The 19196-nt window shown below is 44.8% G+C and overlaps 1 protein-coding gene across 2 annotated transcripts in view; it reads right to left on the bottom strand.

Moving 5' to 3' along the window:
- Positions 1-15661, bottom strand: part of EXOC4 (exocyst complex component 4) — a 380738-nt gene extending 365077 nt beyond the window's left edge. For both annotated transcript variants that reach the window (XM_082238790.1, XM_082238791.1), the window contains exon 1: positions 15529-15661. In XM_082238790.1, coding sequence (XP_082094916.1) covers positions 15529-15614 — 86 coding nt within the window. In that variant the 5' untranslated portion in view covers positions 15615-15661. The remainder of the gene's footprint in view (positions 1-15528) is intronic.
- Between the last annotated feature and the right edge of the window lie 3535 nt (positions 15662-19196).

Raw genomic sequence — 19196 nt, 5'->3', positions numbered from 1 at the left:
AAATCCACTCTTGGTTTTTCCTCCAAACCTTCATGACCCCTCTGGCCCATGGGACACATTCCCTGACACCTGCAGCGTCCTGTCTCCCACCCACCCACTCTGCTGAAATTAGGCTTGAAAGATACCTATTGTTGTTTTCTCAAGCCCAACTGCAGCATAGGTGGAGGAGAACAGTAATTTCAGGGGTTGCAACTGTAATGGTAAGGGCCAACCCTTTCTTTGCAACAGTGATTCCCCTCAAAACCATCCCTCCCACACTCCAGTTAGGTAATTGCTGATGGGCAGGGAATGAGTGCGAAAGGGTGCAGAGCATGCACAATGTCCACAACAGCTTCTCCAGTTTGCAAACCTGCCACAGGCCCAGAAAGACCATGCTAGGGGATGCCAACTAAATTTAAAAAGGGGGAGGCTTTTTGTTTAAAAAAAAAGGGGGGGGTTACTATTCTTAAACAACAGTAAGTCAAAAATCTTGAAGATCTACTACAAATCACTCAAAAATCTACCTTATCATAACTAGCAACCCCATTGTTCTACCAATTGTCACTTTTTCAAAACCAGCATTGCATTTTCCAAAAGGCCTTATCTCCAGCAGCTCCTCTGAGAGGTTAACTGTGTGTTCATATTGAATCTGCCCCTCTCGGACTAGATCTGGCCACAAAGCCAAAACAACATTGACTATGCAATGCCAGCGAAAGCAGGATAGTATCTTGAAACTGTATGCACTGGAACTTATATTTCAGAAACACATTTATTTGCCACCCTTCAGTTTCAAAACTACCTCTGGCATGTACATAATGAAGTAAAGTCATGTACAATGCCCTGCTAGTACATTATCTAAATCTAGGACCTTGCTCCATTCAGGCAAGCATTTAAGTCCTTTCTATTTAGGCAAGCACTAATTATGCTTAATCTTTAAAGATAATATTTATTTGAAGGAATTCTCAACAGCACCTCTTGTTTTGCCACTGCATAGACTGGATAATCTATGTGGGTTGCATCCAAAGCTAGTCAGAGTAGACCCATTGGAATTAACAAGAATGGCTAACTAGGGTTTATTCATTTCAATGGGCCTACTCCAAGCAGAATTTAGCTAGATACAACCCTATGTTTTAAATGTTTATTTTGGCTGCACTGTTGTGATTTTATTGTATTCTTCTATGAAAGCTTTTCTTGAAAAATGGATATATGCATTTATAAATGAAGGAGGACAAGCCTGCCAACTCAAGAACGGCAATAAGATGCAATGTTTTAAAAACACAAAGTTACTTTTAATGGGAGTGTTAGAAAACATGCAAACAGCCATGCAATTTGCCACTTGGCTACTCATCCAGGCTGAGCAGCAACAAAGAAATAGAAGGTTGAGGTTTTCGTTTTGTTTTTTAAAGGCATTAAAGTGTGTACTTTTCATTTGGGCTAATTTGTTAAAGGCCAAAAAACCGACAAGAAGCTGAAAAGGCAGGACAGGGTGTCTCTAGGTTTCAGCTACCAAGTAAAATCAAGGAGGAATGGGTGAGATCCAGATTATGTGCTTTATGTGCTTCATGCAAATAGAGGGGAGTTGCAAAAGACAAAAATGATTCCTCACTCTCCATCCCTGCTTTTTGCCATGACAGAAAATACTAGTGACAACAAGATTCACCTAAAATAACAAATGTGGGTAAATGCACTGAACCAGCATTTCCATAGAGAGCAATCACTCCCTTCTAAAAACCAGCTCAGGTGGTTGAGTGCCTATCCATTTATGCAGAAGCAAAATGCTTGATACTTTATGTGACTGGCACTTTAAAAAAAAAAGTCTAATATTGGCTTCTAAGAATTTTAACTCCTCTAAAAATTTCAAACTACTAGGGGCTGATTACAGGTCTGGATCTAGCAGAGGCGAAAAGAGACATGTGCTCCAGGTTGAAGTTTAGAGGGGGCAGTAAAATTTCCCTCCCCTGCCCTTCTAGTGAAGCAAGCATGAGAGCCTCCGAGGGACCCTTTTGTCCTTGGAAGCCCCCTTCCCGCAGCCCTGTGGAAGGCAGGCAGGGCAGACGAGGGGTCCTAGGAAGAAAAGATAGGAGCACACTGCCCCACACATCCTGCCTCAATGGTGTAGCCACTAAAAGGAGAGAGGGAGGGAGGTACTGCAGATCGGGCAGAAAGGAGCACTCCGAAGCATGCTCAGTTGCAGTGGTGGAGGTGCCCCCACCAGTCCACGCCTCTCCCTGGGCAGGCTCCATGGACTGCCAGACCCAATGAAGTATATGGGGAAGGGTGCCCTTGGGTGGGCCTCTGCTGTAGGAGGAGGTGCCTTGCTACCCTTAGGCTTACTTGGGAGTAAGTCAGCCACTCCCATTGGGCTAAGGAGTAGGGCTGCTGGCAGGGAATGGTACCATCACCACACTCAGGAAGCTGAGAAGGAAAGAATATGGAGAGACTCCCAAAGGAATTAGGAAGCACTTAAAAAAACCACCATGATATTTTTCTTGGTTGGCCTATAATTTTCTTTTTGGTCACCTTTATTAGTTTTGAATGGCATGTTTGAGTGGTAGCCATCTGTCAGGGAACATTTAGCTATGATTCCTTCATTGCAGAGGGTTGGACTATAAGACTCTTGGGGTCCCTTCCAACTCTACAGTTATATGATTCTATGTGTGTGTGTATATCCTGCATAGGTGGAAAGCCAGCTTTAATACAATTAATCTTATTTATTGAATTGGGGACAGCAGCCCTTATCGCGAACTTCAGCTACTGAAAACTGACTATAACCATCATATTCCCTGACTGGAGTTCATAATTAGGGAGAGTGGGGCCAGAAGCGCAGACCATTGTCCCATGGCAAAATCTGTAGATTTAGCACTGTCTGGTTAGATCTGTTCTTGAACAAAGCTCAAAAAAAGACTGCCTAGCTAAACCAGCACTCACAATTAACTTTAAATTGAGCTGGGCCTGAATCCATGGAAGCAGCTCTGCCCACTGCAAGAGTGCTGTGATGCACACAGAAGGAGGACTGGATTGCTTATCTAGATTTCAAGAAACAAGGTGGCTGTGTTGTGTTTTTTAAGGGTGGTTTAGTGCTGCCCTGAACCATTTTTATACATCTCAGAATTGATTCAGACATCTCAAATCATTTTCCTGGGAATAAACAATTTGTCAGTTTTATTTACTTGAAAGCAACTGCTGTCTTCATTGCATGTCCTCAGAAATATCACTTTCATTGAGGTAATACAATATTTACTTTGATTAATGAGTTAAAGCACGACACTTAATCGACTAAAACATTTGATCAGTTGACAACCCCAATTCATAGCAGTGGAAAGAAGCAACACTGAATTAAGACCTCACAAGACAAATCTACAGACTCCACTCTATTGCATGGTACAGAGGAACAACAGATAATTACTGCACCTGTCTGCAATATTAGGCAATCAATCAGAAAACAATTTGATAATTCGCCAGCCCTGACAACCTGCTACTCTAAAAAACACATACTGGAAGTGAACTTCTGCCATAAGATTGTCATCACAACAATTACATGTGGAGAAAGATACCACACAAAGAACATAAAAGAAGCATCCTCAGACTGACTACATGTGTCATACATGTGATATCATCTGTCCTTGTGTGCCATATTTTTTCCTTTCCATTCCACATCTAAATGGGATAACTGAGGAGGAATATGACTCCTTAGGCTTTATGTTAACTTGATTTCACATATTTTACCACAGAGTTTCATTAAAGTTCAATTTTAAACATCAGCTAAGATATATTTATTCTACAAGCTATATCATTGTTTTATTGAGTTTAATCTGCGCCATGGTTTAATGTTCAACTTTAAACATGAATGTGCATTTTTCCAACCTTACTATTCTGCCAGAAAGACACACCTAAGATTTCAGCAAATGCCTTTGGCCATGTTAGATGGCCCTTAGAGAAAATATTTTTGGCTAGAGGCACTGTACCTATGTCTCTGATTCCATAAACGATATTCCTCATTATCCAAGACTGTCCCATTCAGAAAGCAGTTACAGCTAAATTCTTTCCTCCACTACCTTAACTCTGGCTCATGGTTTAATCTGCATAAAATCTGCATTTTTTGCTAGAACAGAAAGATCCATCATGGACAGGGTTGCTTCTTTTGCATTAGAAGCACAGAGATCTGAACAACTTCACATGAACTCACAGGAAAACAAATGTTTCAATATTATCTGAATGGGCTTATTTTTCTTTGTCTTGTTACGTAATTCTGAGCATTTATAGCATTACGTAGTTCAGATACTAGGGCTGACAGGGATCTCTGGCCATGCACAAAAAAACTGGAAACCTGATAAAACTGTTCGATAAAGAACAGTGGACTAAATGGAGCTTTTGCCTAATCAGGTAGTCCTAAGGATCACTTCAGGAGTGCCTGGTGGGCTCTGGTCCATGGGGTCACGAAGAGTCGGACACGACTAAACGACTAAACAACAACAAAGGATTACTTCACATACAAGCTTGTTGGGATCATCTAAAAATGGTCTACTTCAGGCAACATTTATTCACGCTGTAAAATCTAAGAGGAAGCAGAACAGGATTCTTTCTGTGGTGGCCTCTCTTGGAAAAGTCCATCTAGCCGTTCATTTTAAAAGGATGAAGAACCACCTTTTGACAGGAATTAGCTTATCTATAAAAAAGTAATTTATTAAAACATACATATGGAGTTCACATACCATAGCACATTCACTATGCTAAAGATGTGCTGGATGAGAATGTGTGAAGTGAGTTGAATACTATAGAAAGGAAAACTAGGAAAACTATGTTCCTTCTCTATTGTCTTTGGCCTCTGAAAATGACATTCCTCTTTCAACAAGCCTTCCAAAATCTTCCAAAATCTTTATCTCAGCTTATATATGTCTAGGGAGCAGGGCTGCATTTCACTCTGTCAACCCTAAACAATAAAAGTGTATTTGATCACCAGTCATCACTGACAACAGCCACTGGTCTGCATCCAAAAAATGTAGCACCGCCACAAGTTTTCCACTGCATGCTTTTTAATTTTTATGTACACTGCTTAGACAGAAACTCTGGTAATTTAAGCATTCTCAAATAAATAATAATAAATAAACATTATGTAAAGCCCAAATTTGGACATGGAGTATATTCTAGTAAGTGTCCAGAGGTGTGTGTGTTCACTGCTTTCAGAATGTAAGAAATCTTATTTGAATGTTATAATTGAAAAGTTATTTTTAAGGACAACTCCCATATGAAATTATCTACAGCTTCTGGCAGTACTTAACCTCAAAATAGATATCTGATAATACATTCTGAAATCCCATTGAAGCAATTACACAAATTGGCGGGGGGGGGGGGATAAGCTAAAATATACTCAAGATAAATGAAATAGGGATATTTAGTGATTTAACCTAAAATGCATAACACATTATCTCATTATTTCTTCAATTTCACTGAGCATACCTATTTAGAAAGCAGGGCATGTGGAACAAAAAAGGCGAGCTGAAAAGGCTACAGATTAAAATATATGGGAGATAAAATATGCACCTGGGGAACCAGCCATTTGCTGGAAGGTATATCAGTTTGTACCTGTTAATAGAGATGGACTGTGGGAACGAGGGATATCAACAGCAAGAACTGACAAGTGCCCAGACACAACTAAAATCCTTCCCTCAGTGGAATTTGTGATATAGCTCTAATTCTCAGAAAGGAGAATGTGTTGTCAACTGCTATCACACTGCCAAACTAGGAAGCTCTCAGGCATCAGGCTCAATAGGACAAGCCAGTAGAGATGGACTTGAATTTTTAGTTCTATTATAAGACACTAACTATGCTTGTTTGCTGCTCTGAGGAAAGCAAACCCAGCTTAACCACAGCCTCAACAAGGTACTTCAGGAAAACCTTGCTTCCTTCAGCCTCAGCTTCCAACCTATCCTTACCCCAACAATATTAGAATGATAAGACATGACTGTTGTCTGAATTAAGATGAGGTACACAGAATACTTGAATTGTATTACAGTGGTACCCCCGTTATGAACTTAATCCGTTCCAGAGGTCCGTTTGTAACCCGAAGCTGCTCATAACCTGAGACGCACTTTCACTAATGGCACCAAGCACAAACAGGCAAGCCAAAGAGTGAGTTAACAATGTGTTTTTGGAGCAGCATGGAACTCTTAATCTCAGGTTTCAGGGTTCAAGCCCCACATTGGGCAAAAGATTCCTGAATTGCAGAGGGATGATGATCTTGTTCTAGATGAGAGCTTGTGCCTTATCGAAACACATTTAATTCAACTGCCTTGCTGGTACCTCTTAGCAAATGTTCCTGGTAGTTTGAAATCACTGGGCCGTTTCAGACATTATGCTAGACCAAACCAACACTAAGTATGAACATGTAAGCACTCACGGGGGGCGGGGGGGGGACATGGCTGCCTTATTCTTCTGCTCCTGCTGCCTTATTCTTCTGCTCCTGCTGCCACCACCAACAGCTAAGTCATAGTGTATGTAGCTTGGATGCATGGTTTATCTCCCACAAACTAACCTCAAGTGGTAACTGGTAAGCCAAGAACAAGCCTGGGTTATGGCTCATGTTTTTTCTAGAGCAAGACATACTATCAGCCCAGCCTCAGATGCAACAGTAAGCCAAACTATGGCTTATCGTGGGGTAGTGTGGTGGCAGCAGAAATGAAGGAGGAACGAAGAAGCTGCAATTTTTCCTGTGCATCCCTGCATACTCATTCATTCATGCTCAGCCATGGTTTAGCCTAGTGAACTGGGCCTCTACTACTTTCACGATCCTATAAGAACATCCATCAGTATATGTAAGCTATGACTACCTTCTCCTTCAGTATTTACAAATATATATAAACTCACTCATTACTTAATAGTAAGTCCAGATTAGTTCAACAGGATTTGCTCTCAAGTTAAGTGTGCATTTCCGTATTAGTGGATACCTTTCTATACTATTTCCCTATTTCCTTTCTGAAATTTGAACTTTATTGAAACCAGATAATCCTTCCTAACATTCAGAGTGTGTCCCAATGACAAAAACAGTCTCATTACGTAACAACCAAACTTTGTTTTCCCAATTAAAGAAGGCCTTTAAGATAGAAGGTTGGTGGGGTTGTCATTTTTAAAGCAATCCTTACAAGTCCAGTGTTATGCAAGTTTACTCAGAAGTCCCATTGTGTTCAGTGAGGGTTACTTCCAAGGAAGTGTGCATAGGACTGCAGCCTGAACTAGATAACAAAAATCCTAACAATAAATAAAGGCAGATACATTCACCAATTAAAAAAATTCTGACAAGCTCTCACCAAGACATAGCATTTGCTAAATGCCAGATAGCTTGTTTCAGAATACAAAAGCCGTTCCAACCAAGTAGGGGCAAAACAAAAGGTTAGGAGGAGGAGGAGGGGAGAGAAAGAAATCAATAGAAGCACATAAACATATCTCTCTAGAAGACAGTATTGTCCAGTTTGTCCTTCACCAGTTGGCTGGATTTCTCCACCCAGTACACTACATTTTAAAGATACAAATACAGATCAAGTTGCATCTCAAACACTCAGTCCACCAAGAGGTTTTTAGACAGCAGCTACAATTACAGCCTTTAGAATTTTTACATCCATTAGGTAGTTGTCAACCATGCCTTTAAAACTATACCCAGCACAATTTTATTTCACCGTAAATTGGTGCATTAAAAAACTCTGAAGAAATGTTGATACTTTAACAAATACCTAAGAAATGGTCAGTGGATTATTCACTAGCACATTACAACTGAGGAGATAAACTAGAAAAGGAAAGCAGTCCATAAACATTGCAAAGCAAAAGATGCATTTTTTTCCCAAATTCATGGCAACACTTTAAAGACAAGAGGTCTATGATTTTCTATTTCCCCATACATTAGTTTTGCAAGTGACACAGAAAGAGGGATCTAGACAGTAGGCAAAATAAAGGCACTAGACCCACGACAGCCTCAAGCAGCCTTCCCATCAAACCCTCTGTGCCTGCGGAAGGACTGGGCAAAGAGAAAGAATCTTTCTTCTCTGCAGAAAGATGGGGTGACGGGGGACACCTGTTCCAGTTCTTATCCAAAGCTGACTCTGGGTGAGAAGAGACACAGCTCTTTCCTGAGCCTTTCTTGCTTACCAGAGTGTTAAACCATCTCAATGCAATTAGGATGGCAAGATGTTTAAATAGTATAGCATCCACTAAGAGAGACATGAAGAGGCTTATGAGGTGGGTATGTCCTCTGGTGTTGCTCGTTTGGTCAGAAATCATTGTCCATATTAACTTCGATATTTGTGGATTCTTGTGATGAGGGGACTAACAGATGGACAACAAAAATGGATCCTGCAAGTTTTTATTGCTGCAAAGAGATCTATATATACTTCAGGGTTGCAAAGACAAACACTCACTATCCATTCCTCAATAGTTTGAAGATTTTACCTGATTTTATTTGAATGCATATTATAATTGTCAATTTCCTATTTGGACATGGAGAGGTTACGGTAATATATATGTTTACATTAGGATTGATGGATTATTTATCTTTTTGATGGATTATTCTTATTGTTAAAGTGAGCTGACTTTCTTTCTCCCCCTTACTTCTGTCACATTTGCTATCTTTTTAAGAGTAGCAGGACTATATCTTCCTTGGGACTTGACAAGTGGCACATCTGCAAGAATCTCTGTTTATTCAGAAGTTCTGTCCATTAAAAAAGGGCCTGCACTATCTGAAATAATTTAAAGCAGGAGAGGTTAAACATTAGTCTTGGGAGCTGAGCTGATCCCCCCAAGCATTTTTTTCTGTCCTGCTCAGATCCCACCAATTTTGGTAGTAGCAGCAATAAATAAATAATATGTACACCTCTCTGCCAGCCCAGCACCCCAGTAGAGATACAGATCAAGTTGATTATTTAATTAGTGGAGTGGGGCAATAACCCCCTTCCCAGCTGACCAGTACAGGTCAGCCGTGGGAGGTGAAGTGCTGCTGTGAGTGCCTGTGTGCACAAAAGATTGTGGATTGGAATGAGGTCCCAGGGGGGCTGGAGATGGATGCATGTAGCCCTTGGACCAAAAAGCAGGAGACACTTCTGACTTAAAAGTCTCAGCCGTGGAAAATATCCCATTATGGTTTCCAAAAAAAGTCATTAGTTGTTTTCCTGAATTAAATGCTAGGCAATAAAGTCAAAGGTAATGGGCCTATTTGAAGAAGCAGTGGCATCATTCATTCATTCGTTTAGCTACTAACTATTTCTATACCGCCATATCATAAAATACTAGGGTGGAGTGTAACAATAAAAACACCATTAAAAATAATGCAAATACTAATTAAAGTGACTGATTAATCAATAAATTAAATATTAAACAACTGCAAAGGCCTGCTGGCATAAAAAGGTCAAGAGACGCCTGAAAGTCAAAAGTGAGGATATGTGCTGAATCTCTGCTGGAACAGTGTTCCACACCAAATGCCTACCTTCTAGTTGAGACCAGTCAAGCCTCTATAACACTGATGACAACTAATAGCGCTCCTCCGGATGATCTCTGCGATCAAGGTGGGATATGAGGGCTCAGGGGACATAAGGTACCCTGGACCCAAGTTGTTCTAGACTGTGTATATCAACATAAGAAGCTTGATCCTGATGCAGTAGCATATGGGCAGCCAGTGCAGATGTTTTAGACCAGAGGTGTTGTATGTTGCTTGGCTGGTTGCCTCATCAGCAATCTAGCCACATCTAGGAATCCAATTTGCAGTAAATTTTAGCAAAAGATATGTCATCCTCAAGCCTCCAGAGTATGTTCGATTTCACTGAGGCCCTCAGCGGCAAATAAATTCATTCAACTCCACCAGAAATCCAATCATGATTGAGAACACCCTTTTTTCAGAATTTCATAATAGGAAGGAAAAAATGGCGCCTATTCAGAACAGTCTTTCTTTTCTTTTTTAAAACCCAAGCTCCTGCTAAAAGAGCATCCACTTTAATTTCCTTTGTGCCGTTTACTTTTTGCAGTCAGCTTGGACAATAAAATTAATAGGTCACCTTTCATTTCCAGTCAGTTTTACTTTCAAAACCTCATATTGTACCTCAGCACTGCAATGCCTTGATAGCAAACACGGCAGGAGCAAGCTTCCAGTGCCCACACAAGAACTATTTCAATCGATTTCTTTTGTATCCTAAATGTCAGAACTCATGAGATCAGTTTTCATTAACAGCTCTGTTGTATAATCTTCTAACTTACATTTTCAACCTAAGCTACAGAAATGAACAACCTTAGATTAGGTCTCTCAACCCCACATTCAATATATGGAAAGGGGAAGGCAAAAATGCAAGGTAATTTATCCATTTATGCAGTTCACAAATCACCATCTGACCATTACTGTAAGAATAAAACAAGGTAACTGCAAGCAGCACTCTGGTCTCCTTGGAAAAAAGGGCTTGTGTAAAAGTAATAAATAAATGTGAGCTCTGGCCCTCATGCAGTCCTTCTTTAAAACACAATATGGTTAAATACAACTTAAATAATAATATCAAATGATGAACGGCAAAGTTATTTGTATCACTTGATAAGATAATAATAATAATAAAAATAATAATTGTATGGCCTCACTGATTAAAGGTAGTTCAGGTGAGATCATCTTGGAGAGGCACAGGAATATATCCAACTCTGCAGCTCCGTTTACACAACAGACTTCCAAGTGCACACAATGGAGCTTCCTTTTTCTGTCCTGCTTTTCCAGATCCACACCTACCCTATAAAAAAGCTCCTGAGAGTGCGAGACCCTTTTAACTCTCTGGGATATGATTTTGGAGGCGTTGTGGGGGATGGGGACCCAATCCACATCAGTTTAAGGTTCCCACTTTACTGCATTCCAAAATTAAAGGGAGTGAAACTTCACAAGTGCAAAAAAAAATGAAAGATGCTACACCAATCCATTCACATTCTGTGAATGTGGGATTCTGCATAAATATAGGCTGACACATGAGTTTATACCAACCAAGTGTGCGATCATAAGTGCCATACCATCTACCCGTATTTTAGAAAGGAATGTGAACAAAACAGCAACACGGTGCAGATGGAAAGTTAAAAAGGTAAAGGTAAAGAACCCCTGACAGTTAAGTCCAGCCGCAAACGACTCTGGGGCTGCGGCGCTCATCTCGCTTTACTGGTCGAGGGAGCCGACGTTTGTCCACAGACAGTTTTTCCGGGTCGTGTGGCCAGCGTGACTAAGCAGCTTCTGGCGAACCAGAGGAGCGCACAGAAATGCCGTTCATCTTCCCGCCAGACTGGTACCTATTTATCTACTTGCACTTTGACGTGCTTTTGAACTGCTAGGTTGGCAGGAGCTGGGACCGAGCAACGGGAGCTCACCCAGTCGCAGGGATTCGAACCACCGACCTTCCGATCGGCAAGCCCTAGGCTCAGTGGTTTAGACCACAGCACCACCCGTGTCCACCCAGATGGAAAGTTACAATACTCCAAAAGTGGGCAGGGTCAACAAATTGGAACACTACCAAAAAACGAAATTGAGGAAAGGCTCATTTCAGAAAGCAACAATGTGGGAAGGCTCTAGCCAACCTACTCACAAGACGTAGGCAGCACAGATTAAATCAACTAATATCAGCTTCTCTCAAAGAGGACCATTTTATCCCATCAATAACTGTATTGGATATGAAATTGTTTTTATATATATGAAATTGTTTTATATATGTTTTTATTGTTGATGGTTTTATTAAATTGCTTCAGGATATTTCATAGTGATTCATAAATGTAATTGAGGGTGGGATTCAACAGTGCAAGCATTTCTGCTTGCCAGATGGAATGAAATCTTCTCTTCTTCTCCTACACTCTGTCCTGGGGGTTCTCCTGACCCCCTCCCCTGAGTCAATTTGTAGGAGTGCACAGGAAGAGAAAAGCAGGAAATGGCCAGTTACGTTTGTGGTACTTGTTGGACTGGCTGCCGCTAGCACACCTATTTAGTTGAATCTGGACCTAAAGAAATAGATAAAAGAAAGCCCTGCAGACCCATATACAGATATGACCAGAAGATGTGAGAAGACTCATTTCATTTCTAAAATGCATGAATGCAAGTCTTACCTCTGCCTTTCTACATCACTAACTAATACCCCCTTCTCAATATAATCTCAGCCTACTCAATGGCGTTCTTGTTACTACTTCACATTCTCCACAGCATTGGAGTCTCTCAAATTAAAAGTCCCTGGGAGAAGCTGAGGCCCTTTCTAATCAGTCCTTTATTTTTTTTATTTTACCTCTGCAGATGTAAAGCCACTCTGATTTTGATTCAGAACATTCACTTCTACACAAACAGTCTCAGCCAAGGAGGGGTGCTAACACAGCCCTCTACTTTTCCAGGTACTTATCTGTACAATTGGAGTGTTTGATGCAGTTGCATCTAACACCATTTCCCCTTAATCCAACACAGAAGAGTCAAAATGCGCCCTGCTGCACCTAGACAGAGTATTAGACAAGCCTGGAGACACCCAAGTTCAAATATGCAGTCAGTTATGAAGCTTACTGGGTGACCTTGGGACAGTTGCTCTCTCTTTCAGACCACAGGGTTGTTGTAAAGATAAACTGGAGGGAAGAGGATCATGAATACTGCCTTATTCTTCATGGACTCATAGAACTATAGAGTTGGAAGGTAACCCCAAGGGTCATCTAGTCCAACCCCTGCAATGCAGGAAGTCCAACCCCTCTGAAATGAACTCCTAGTCTAGGCATTAATATTACACTTTCCTGTGGCTATAAGGCTTCACTTCCACCAATTCAAGCGGAAATACTGCTAGAACAGAGTTGAGAACTTCACCACCCTTTTTTTGAGACACCCCCCCCTCCAAAAAAACCTAGGTAGAGCTGCTCAAGTGGCCAACTGTTGGGCAGGGTACCTGATCAATGGTAGGAACATCTCCCACCAATTCTCACCAACCCTAGCTAGCAAGACAAATGGTCAGGAACAAAGGGGAATTGTAGTCAAGCAACTTCTGGACCAATGCTGGATAAGGGCCCAGAATTTCTTAGGTTCAATCCTTGGCATCTCCAGGTAGGGCCAGATAAGACTCCGTCTGAAAGCCTAGAGAGCCACTGCCAAACAGTGTAAACAAGATGAACTGCTGGTCTTGGCACAGGGCCTATGTTCCTAAAACCCATGTTAAATCACATCATATCAAACATGACTTATATTTGCTTAGTTGTTTTACTTGGAGAAGGGACGGTAGCTCAGTGCCCTTACATTGAAATACTTTATTGTCACTTGTACAAGTTGTATACAGTGAGATTACATGTGGGAGGATCCCAGTTCAATCCCCAATGGTGTCTCCAGGTAGGCCTGGGAATGTCTTCTGCCTGAAAGAATGAGGAGCTGCTGCCAGACAGTGCAGACAATATTGAGCAAGATGGACCAATGAACCAATGGCCTGATTCTTTTTTAGGCAGCTTCCCACCCCACCTGTCACTGCACAGTGAAGGGCCTTCTCAATGTCTGCTGCCACATGTTGGAACTCCCTCCCTATAGAAGCCACACTGGCTCTTTCCTTGTTATCGTTCCACTGGCAAGTTAAGAAGATCTTGTTTCTATGGAATTTTGAAAACTGACTACTTTTAATGAAGGAGTTGGTGTGGTGCAGTTTCTATTGTAATTATCTGTATTGTTTTAATGGGTTTTACATAGATAAATAAGTTTAAATTCGGGCCATGTTTAATTGTTTTTAATTATTGTTTCCTCAGGTTTTAAGCAGTTCTTATTTTTATCTGAAAGTCGCCTTGAGTCCCTGTCAGGGGAAAAGGTGGGTTATAAATAAATACAGTGAAACCTCGGTTGTCAAACGCTTCGGAAGTCGAACATTTGAGCTTTCAAACACAGACAACTCGGAAGTGAATGCTTCTGTTTTCGAATGTGCTTTGGAAGTCGAACGGCTTCTGAGGTGCATTTCTCCATTTTTTCAATGGCAATTGCGCCTCGGTTGTTGAACTTTTTGGAAGTCGAACAGTCTTCCAGAACAGATTACATTCAACAACCAAGATTCCACTGTATGTAACAACAGCAACCACCACCAACCAGGTTGTCACATTTGGGAGAAGGGACGCGGGTGGCGCTGTGGGTAAAAGCCTCAGCGCCTAGGACTTGCCGATCGCATGGTCGGCGGTTCGAATCCCCGCGGCGGGGTGCGCTCCCGCTGCTCGGTCCCAGCGCCTGCCAACCTAGCAGTTCGAAAGCACCCCCGGGTGCAAGTAGATAAATAGGTACCGCTTACCAGCGGGAAGGTAAACGGCGTTCCGTGTGCTGCGCTGGCTCGCCAGATGCAGCTTTGTCACGCTGGCCACGTGACCCGGAAGTGTCTCCGGACAGCGCTGGCCCCCGGCCTATAGATGTGAGATGGGCGCACAAACCCCAGAGTCTGTCAAGACTGGCCCGCTCGGGCAGGGGTACCTTTACCTTTACCTTTAACACAAATATACTCAATCAAATATACACAAATATACTCATCAAACCAGGTTTCAGTGACAGAAGCCAGACCCAGGTATCTCTAGAGCATAGCTGTCACGTTTCCCATTTTTTAAGGGAAATTCCCTTATTCCAAATAGGATTCCTGGCAAGAAAAGGGGAAAGTTGACAGCTATGCTCTAGAGCAGAGTTAAAGGGGGAGAACCCCAATAATGCAAGGGATTCCAGGGATCATTGTGTCTCTGGGACTGACACTCTCCATCACAGACAGTTCCTCACATACCTACACTCTCTTGCACACACACACCTTCCCTCAAACTCTCCCTCTCTCACACACACACCTCTCCCCTCCTCGTTCTCACAATCTCTCTCCCCCCACATACATACATACACACAAACAAACAAACAAACAAACACACTCACTCCTTCTCTCTCTCCCTCTCTCTTGACCAGGCTTGGGCAAACTTGGCCCGCCAGATGTTTTGAGACTACAATTCCCATCATCCCTGACCACTGGTCCTGTTAGCTAGGGATGGTGGGAGTTGTAGTCTCAAAACATCTGGCAGGCCAAGTTTGCCTATGACTGCTCTTCACACACACACACACTTTCTGTCACACTTACAGACATTAATCCCTCACAAACTCTCTCTCTCTCTCTCTCTCTCACACACACACACACACTCCCTCTGAGACACAATCTCCGACACACAGGCAATTCTCCCACAAACACACACACACTATCACACATACACGCATTAATTCCTCACAATCTCACTGTCTCTCTCAGGCACACTCCTTCCTCTGAGGCACCCACTCTCCGACCCCCATAGGTGCCAGCTCCCTGGGGTGCCCGAGCACCCACGACATCCAACCATGAAGGGGCCGGGCACCCACAATTGCCGTTGCCAGGGCCCAGCTGGCCCTCCTGCCTCCGCCACGGACTCTCTCACACACCCCTCACAGAGCACCTCTCCCTCACGCGCAGGCCCCTTTGAGGGCCTTTCAGGTGCAGCCGCGAAGGTGAGGGGGTGGGGCGGGGCGGCTCCCCACTCCCCGACCTCCCCTCAGGCCCTGGGGAGAGGGGCCGGCCCCGCTACCTGATGACGGAGATGAGCAGGCCGGAAGGGTCCTTGCTTTTGCTCATGCTGCTCCTGTACCGGCCAGTCGCCTCAGACGCCGCCATCTTGGGTTCAGCCTCCGACAAGGGTCGAGCCCGCCCACGCCCCCCCGCGCTCCGCCTTCCAGCCAATCCGCACGCAGGCTAGCCGCCAATCGCCCTATAGCGGCCGGGAAGAGGCGGGGAGGACGCCGGGCGCTGCGCGTCTTCGCGCGGTGCACTCTGGGGCTTGTAGTTGCCAGCGGCTTCTCAGGTGGAGGCTGACAGGTGGGAGAGGCGAGGGAGGCAAATGGACCAAGGATGGAGGCGGCCGCAGCGAGAGAAGCGGAATAGCAATTTTGGGTTGTTGCTTTTCACATTTGCTGATTTTTTATTTAGTATGATGATAAATTCACAAAACACCTTGCGGTAAGATGGAAAAGAAGAAACCGCTTGTAGTCGTAACAAGAAAAAGGCAACACGCAATTAACGTTATTAATAATATTACATTTTTATTAATTTTAGGCAGCTGCCTTCATTGTACCTTTCCTGATGCTTGCTAAAAAACTATTCTGTTTAGGCAAGCCTATACAAACATGTGATTTTATTAGGAATGTTTGTTTTTAAACTATTGATTTTGTTTACAGTTTGATAATGTTATTACATCTACCATGTTTTATCAGTTGTTATTATTTGTAATTTGTAGTAGGAGTAGTAGATACAATATATATATATGCAGGTTTTGGTGTCTTCGGGTGTCTTCCCGTGTAAGAGTCGGGGTGTCTGTGCGACGTTTCGACGAGGTCTCACTCGTCATCTTCAGGCTGGTGCTTTCGGATTCTTGTTACCCCTTGAGTTCAGTGGGGCTTATTCCACGGAGTAAGAGCACATTCAGTGGATTGCAATAGCCTCAGTGGTGCCTTCTACACCGCGACCAGATGCAGAAAGTCCCGGGCCCTGTTTGCATCCGCCTGTCCGATGTCGGAGACGGGAGAACGTCCACTTCTTGCTCCCGCTGGAGGGACTCTCCGCCCTCTCCATGGAAGAACCCGCTGCCACTCGACGACCACCGGGGCAGGAGGTAGCCAGCCACAGGGTGGGCCTCCTTTGCTGACGAGAGAGGTTTTGGTGTCTTCGGGTGTCTTCCCGTGTAAGAGTCGGGGTGTCTGTGCGACGTTTCGACGAGGTCTCACTCGTCATCTTCAGGCTGGTGCTTTCGGCTTCTTGTTACTGGAACAGAGCAGAATCTGGTGTTTGAGTTCCTATAAATACTGTTGAGGGGTGTGGTGTATAGCCTCCAACGTTCTGGGCAGAGAGGAAGTTCCTAGATTAGTGTGCCTTTTCTTCTTTTGTTCCTTAATTACTTGAGGGATATCTTGAGTGATTTCATGAGTGATATTCTGAATACCACTGGGTGGGTCATTAAGTGTAGATTAGTTGCTAAAGCTTTCGTGTCTTGACCTCTTGAGCTTGTGAAGAGTTTTTCTGAGAAGATGGCTGTGCTGCATTTAGTTGTGCTCTGGCTTGGCTTCGTGTATAGGGGCGAGCTGTGGTTTTGTGCCTTGTGCGAAAGCAAATATATATATATATATACACACACACACACACACACACACACACATATACATATACACACACACTCACACATACATATATACAAATATATATATGCTTTCGTAGATTTTCACGGGTACAGGAATGCAGGTTTTGGTGTTGTCAGAGCTGCTACCAGGTCCCAGCTCACATAGGACCACGCCACACAGCGTCCACTTTAAAAGAGTCTTTATTGAGTTACAGGTTTCATTTCCGAACTGCAGCGTGCAGCTCTACACCTTCTGCCCTAGGTCGGCGAAGACCCATCTGAGTCCCCGCCTCTTGCACACCAGCTTAATACCCTAGCCTTGCTCCACCTCCTTCGCCTCTCCCTACGTCTCTGGGTCCTTCTGCCCCCCTGGGACTCCTCCCTTCTACTCTCCTCTGACGCTGACCCCCCTGATCCTTCCGCTTCCTTTCGGCGGGCTTTGGGACCTGGCTCACTCTCCGGGCTGCTTACTGCTCCAGCTTCCGCTGCATTTGAACTTGGCGCGCGCGCCCAACTCTCTACTTTCCTCTTGACCGTTGCCTCGCTCTCTGAGGAGGGCGTGACCACCCCTGACTCGTGCCCTCCCTCCTGCTGACGGCCTCCGGAACCCGATGCCTGGCTGCCTTCCTCCCTGCTGCTCTCAGTCTTGAGCGTGGGTCCCGACTTCCAGCTGCTGCTCTCTGAATCTCCTCTGTTCCCTTCCTCCTGGGGTGTCCCCCCGGATCCCCCCCTTGCTCTGCTCACTGGGGCTCCCTTTTGGGAGTCCTCTGACTCACTGCTTAGGCTTGGAGATCTCGGTTCGTCATCATCACTCATTCTCCCTTCGGCTTCCTCCCCCTCGCTCTCTGTTTCCACCCTTCTCTGCGTCTCTGCTTCTGAACCCCTGACATCCATCCCCCCCTCGAAGCCCCCCCTTCCCCCCTCCCCGCTGTCAGGTGTGGGTGCTGGGCGCTCCATCATCATGGGAGGGAATGCTGGATACAGGTCGCTCCCCGTGGGTGGCCGCCAACTGAAGACCTCCGAGTCTTCCCCCTCGCGGTCGTCGACGTTGACTTGTTGCTCTTCCATCTCTGTACCGCCGTGCTCGAACCCGAGGTCCTCCCCGAACACGTCCATGTCAGTCTCTGCGTCGGTCGCTCGACCTGGCCTCTCCAGCCACTTCCTGCGCCATTGCTCCTCTGGTCGATCGTCCCACCAATACGAGTTGCCTGATGCCGAACCTGCCGGTGAACCTTCTGGGGAATGGGTGCTCCGTGCGGGTTCCCCTTCTGAGTCGAATCCATGGAACGTGCTGGAAGAAAGTGTGGGTGTGAACAACCAGTCGTCGAAGAAGCTCGCTGGCATGGGTTTGTGTGGGAAGAGGGCATGAAACTCGTCCTTGAGCAGGGGTTCCTCCAAAGCGTAGTCTGGAACCCAGCTATTGGCGCTGGCCCGGGTGCCCTCTCTGGCTAAGAGGTATTCGACTCCCTCTTCCCCCCATCTGGAGTCCAAAATCTCCGTGACCTCGTTGATGTGGTCCTGGTGCTTCACCTCCCGCGTCTCCGTCCGTTCCCGGAGCGGACTTGGCGCCGTCCCTGGCTCCTGGAACCTGTGAGGTGCCTTGTAGGGAGTGAGCACCGACCTGTGGAACACCGGATGCATTCTGGAACCCTCCGGCAGCGCCAGTCGGAAGGCTACCGGGTTGATCTGCGCTTCGACTTGGTACGGACCGATCTGCTTGTGCCCCAACTTCTTCTTGGCAAGTGACCTGGTCGGCACTGCGTGGGCTGCCAACCAGACCCAGTCTCCCACTTGGATCACTTCGCCAACCCGCCTGTGCTTGTCAGCTTGCACCTTGTAGGCGTGCTTAGCTAGCTCCAGCTGCCGTCTGAGTTGATCGTGGACCGCCTGCAGCTCTGACGCGAACGCGTCCGCCGTCTGTGGTTCTCCTTCCCCCACTCTCTCCAGTCCCGGGAAGGTTCTGGGATTCCTCCCATTGTTGGCAAAGAACGGCGTCACTCCTGTGGACACGTGCTTCGTGTTGTTGTAAGCGAACTCGGCTAGCGGCAGGTAATCCACCCACGTCGCAGGCTGTTGATTGGCATAGC

Source organism: Podarcis vaucheri (assembly GCF_965113315.1).
Source record: "Podarcis vaucheri genome assembly, chromosome: 10".
Taxonomy (NCBI): Eukaryota; Metazoa; Chordata; class Lepidosauria; order Squamata; family Lacertidae; genus Podarcis; species Podarcis vaucheri.
This window is presented reverse-complemented; position numbering and strand designations above follow the sequence as displayed.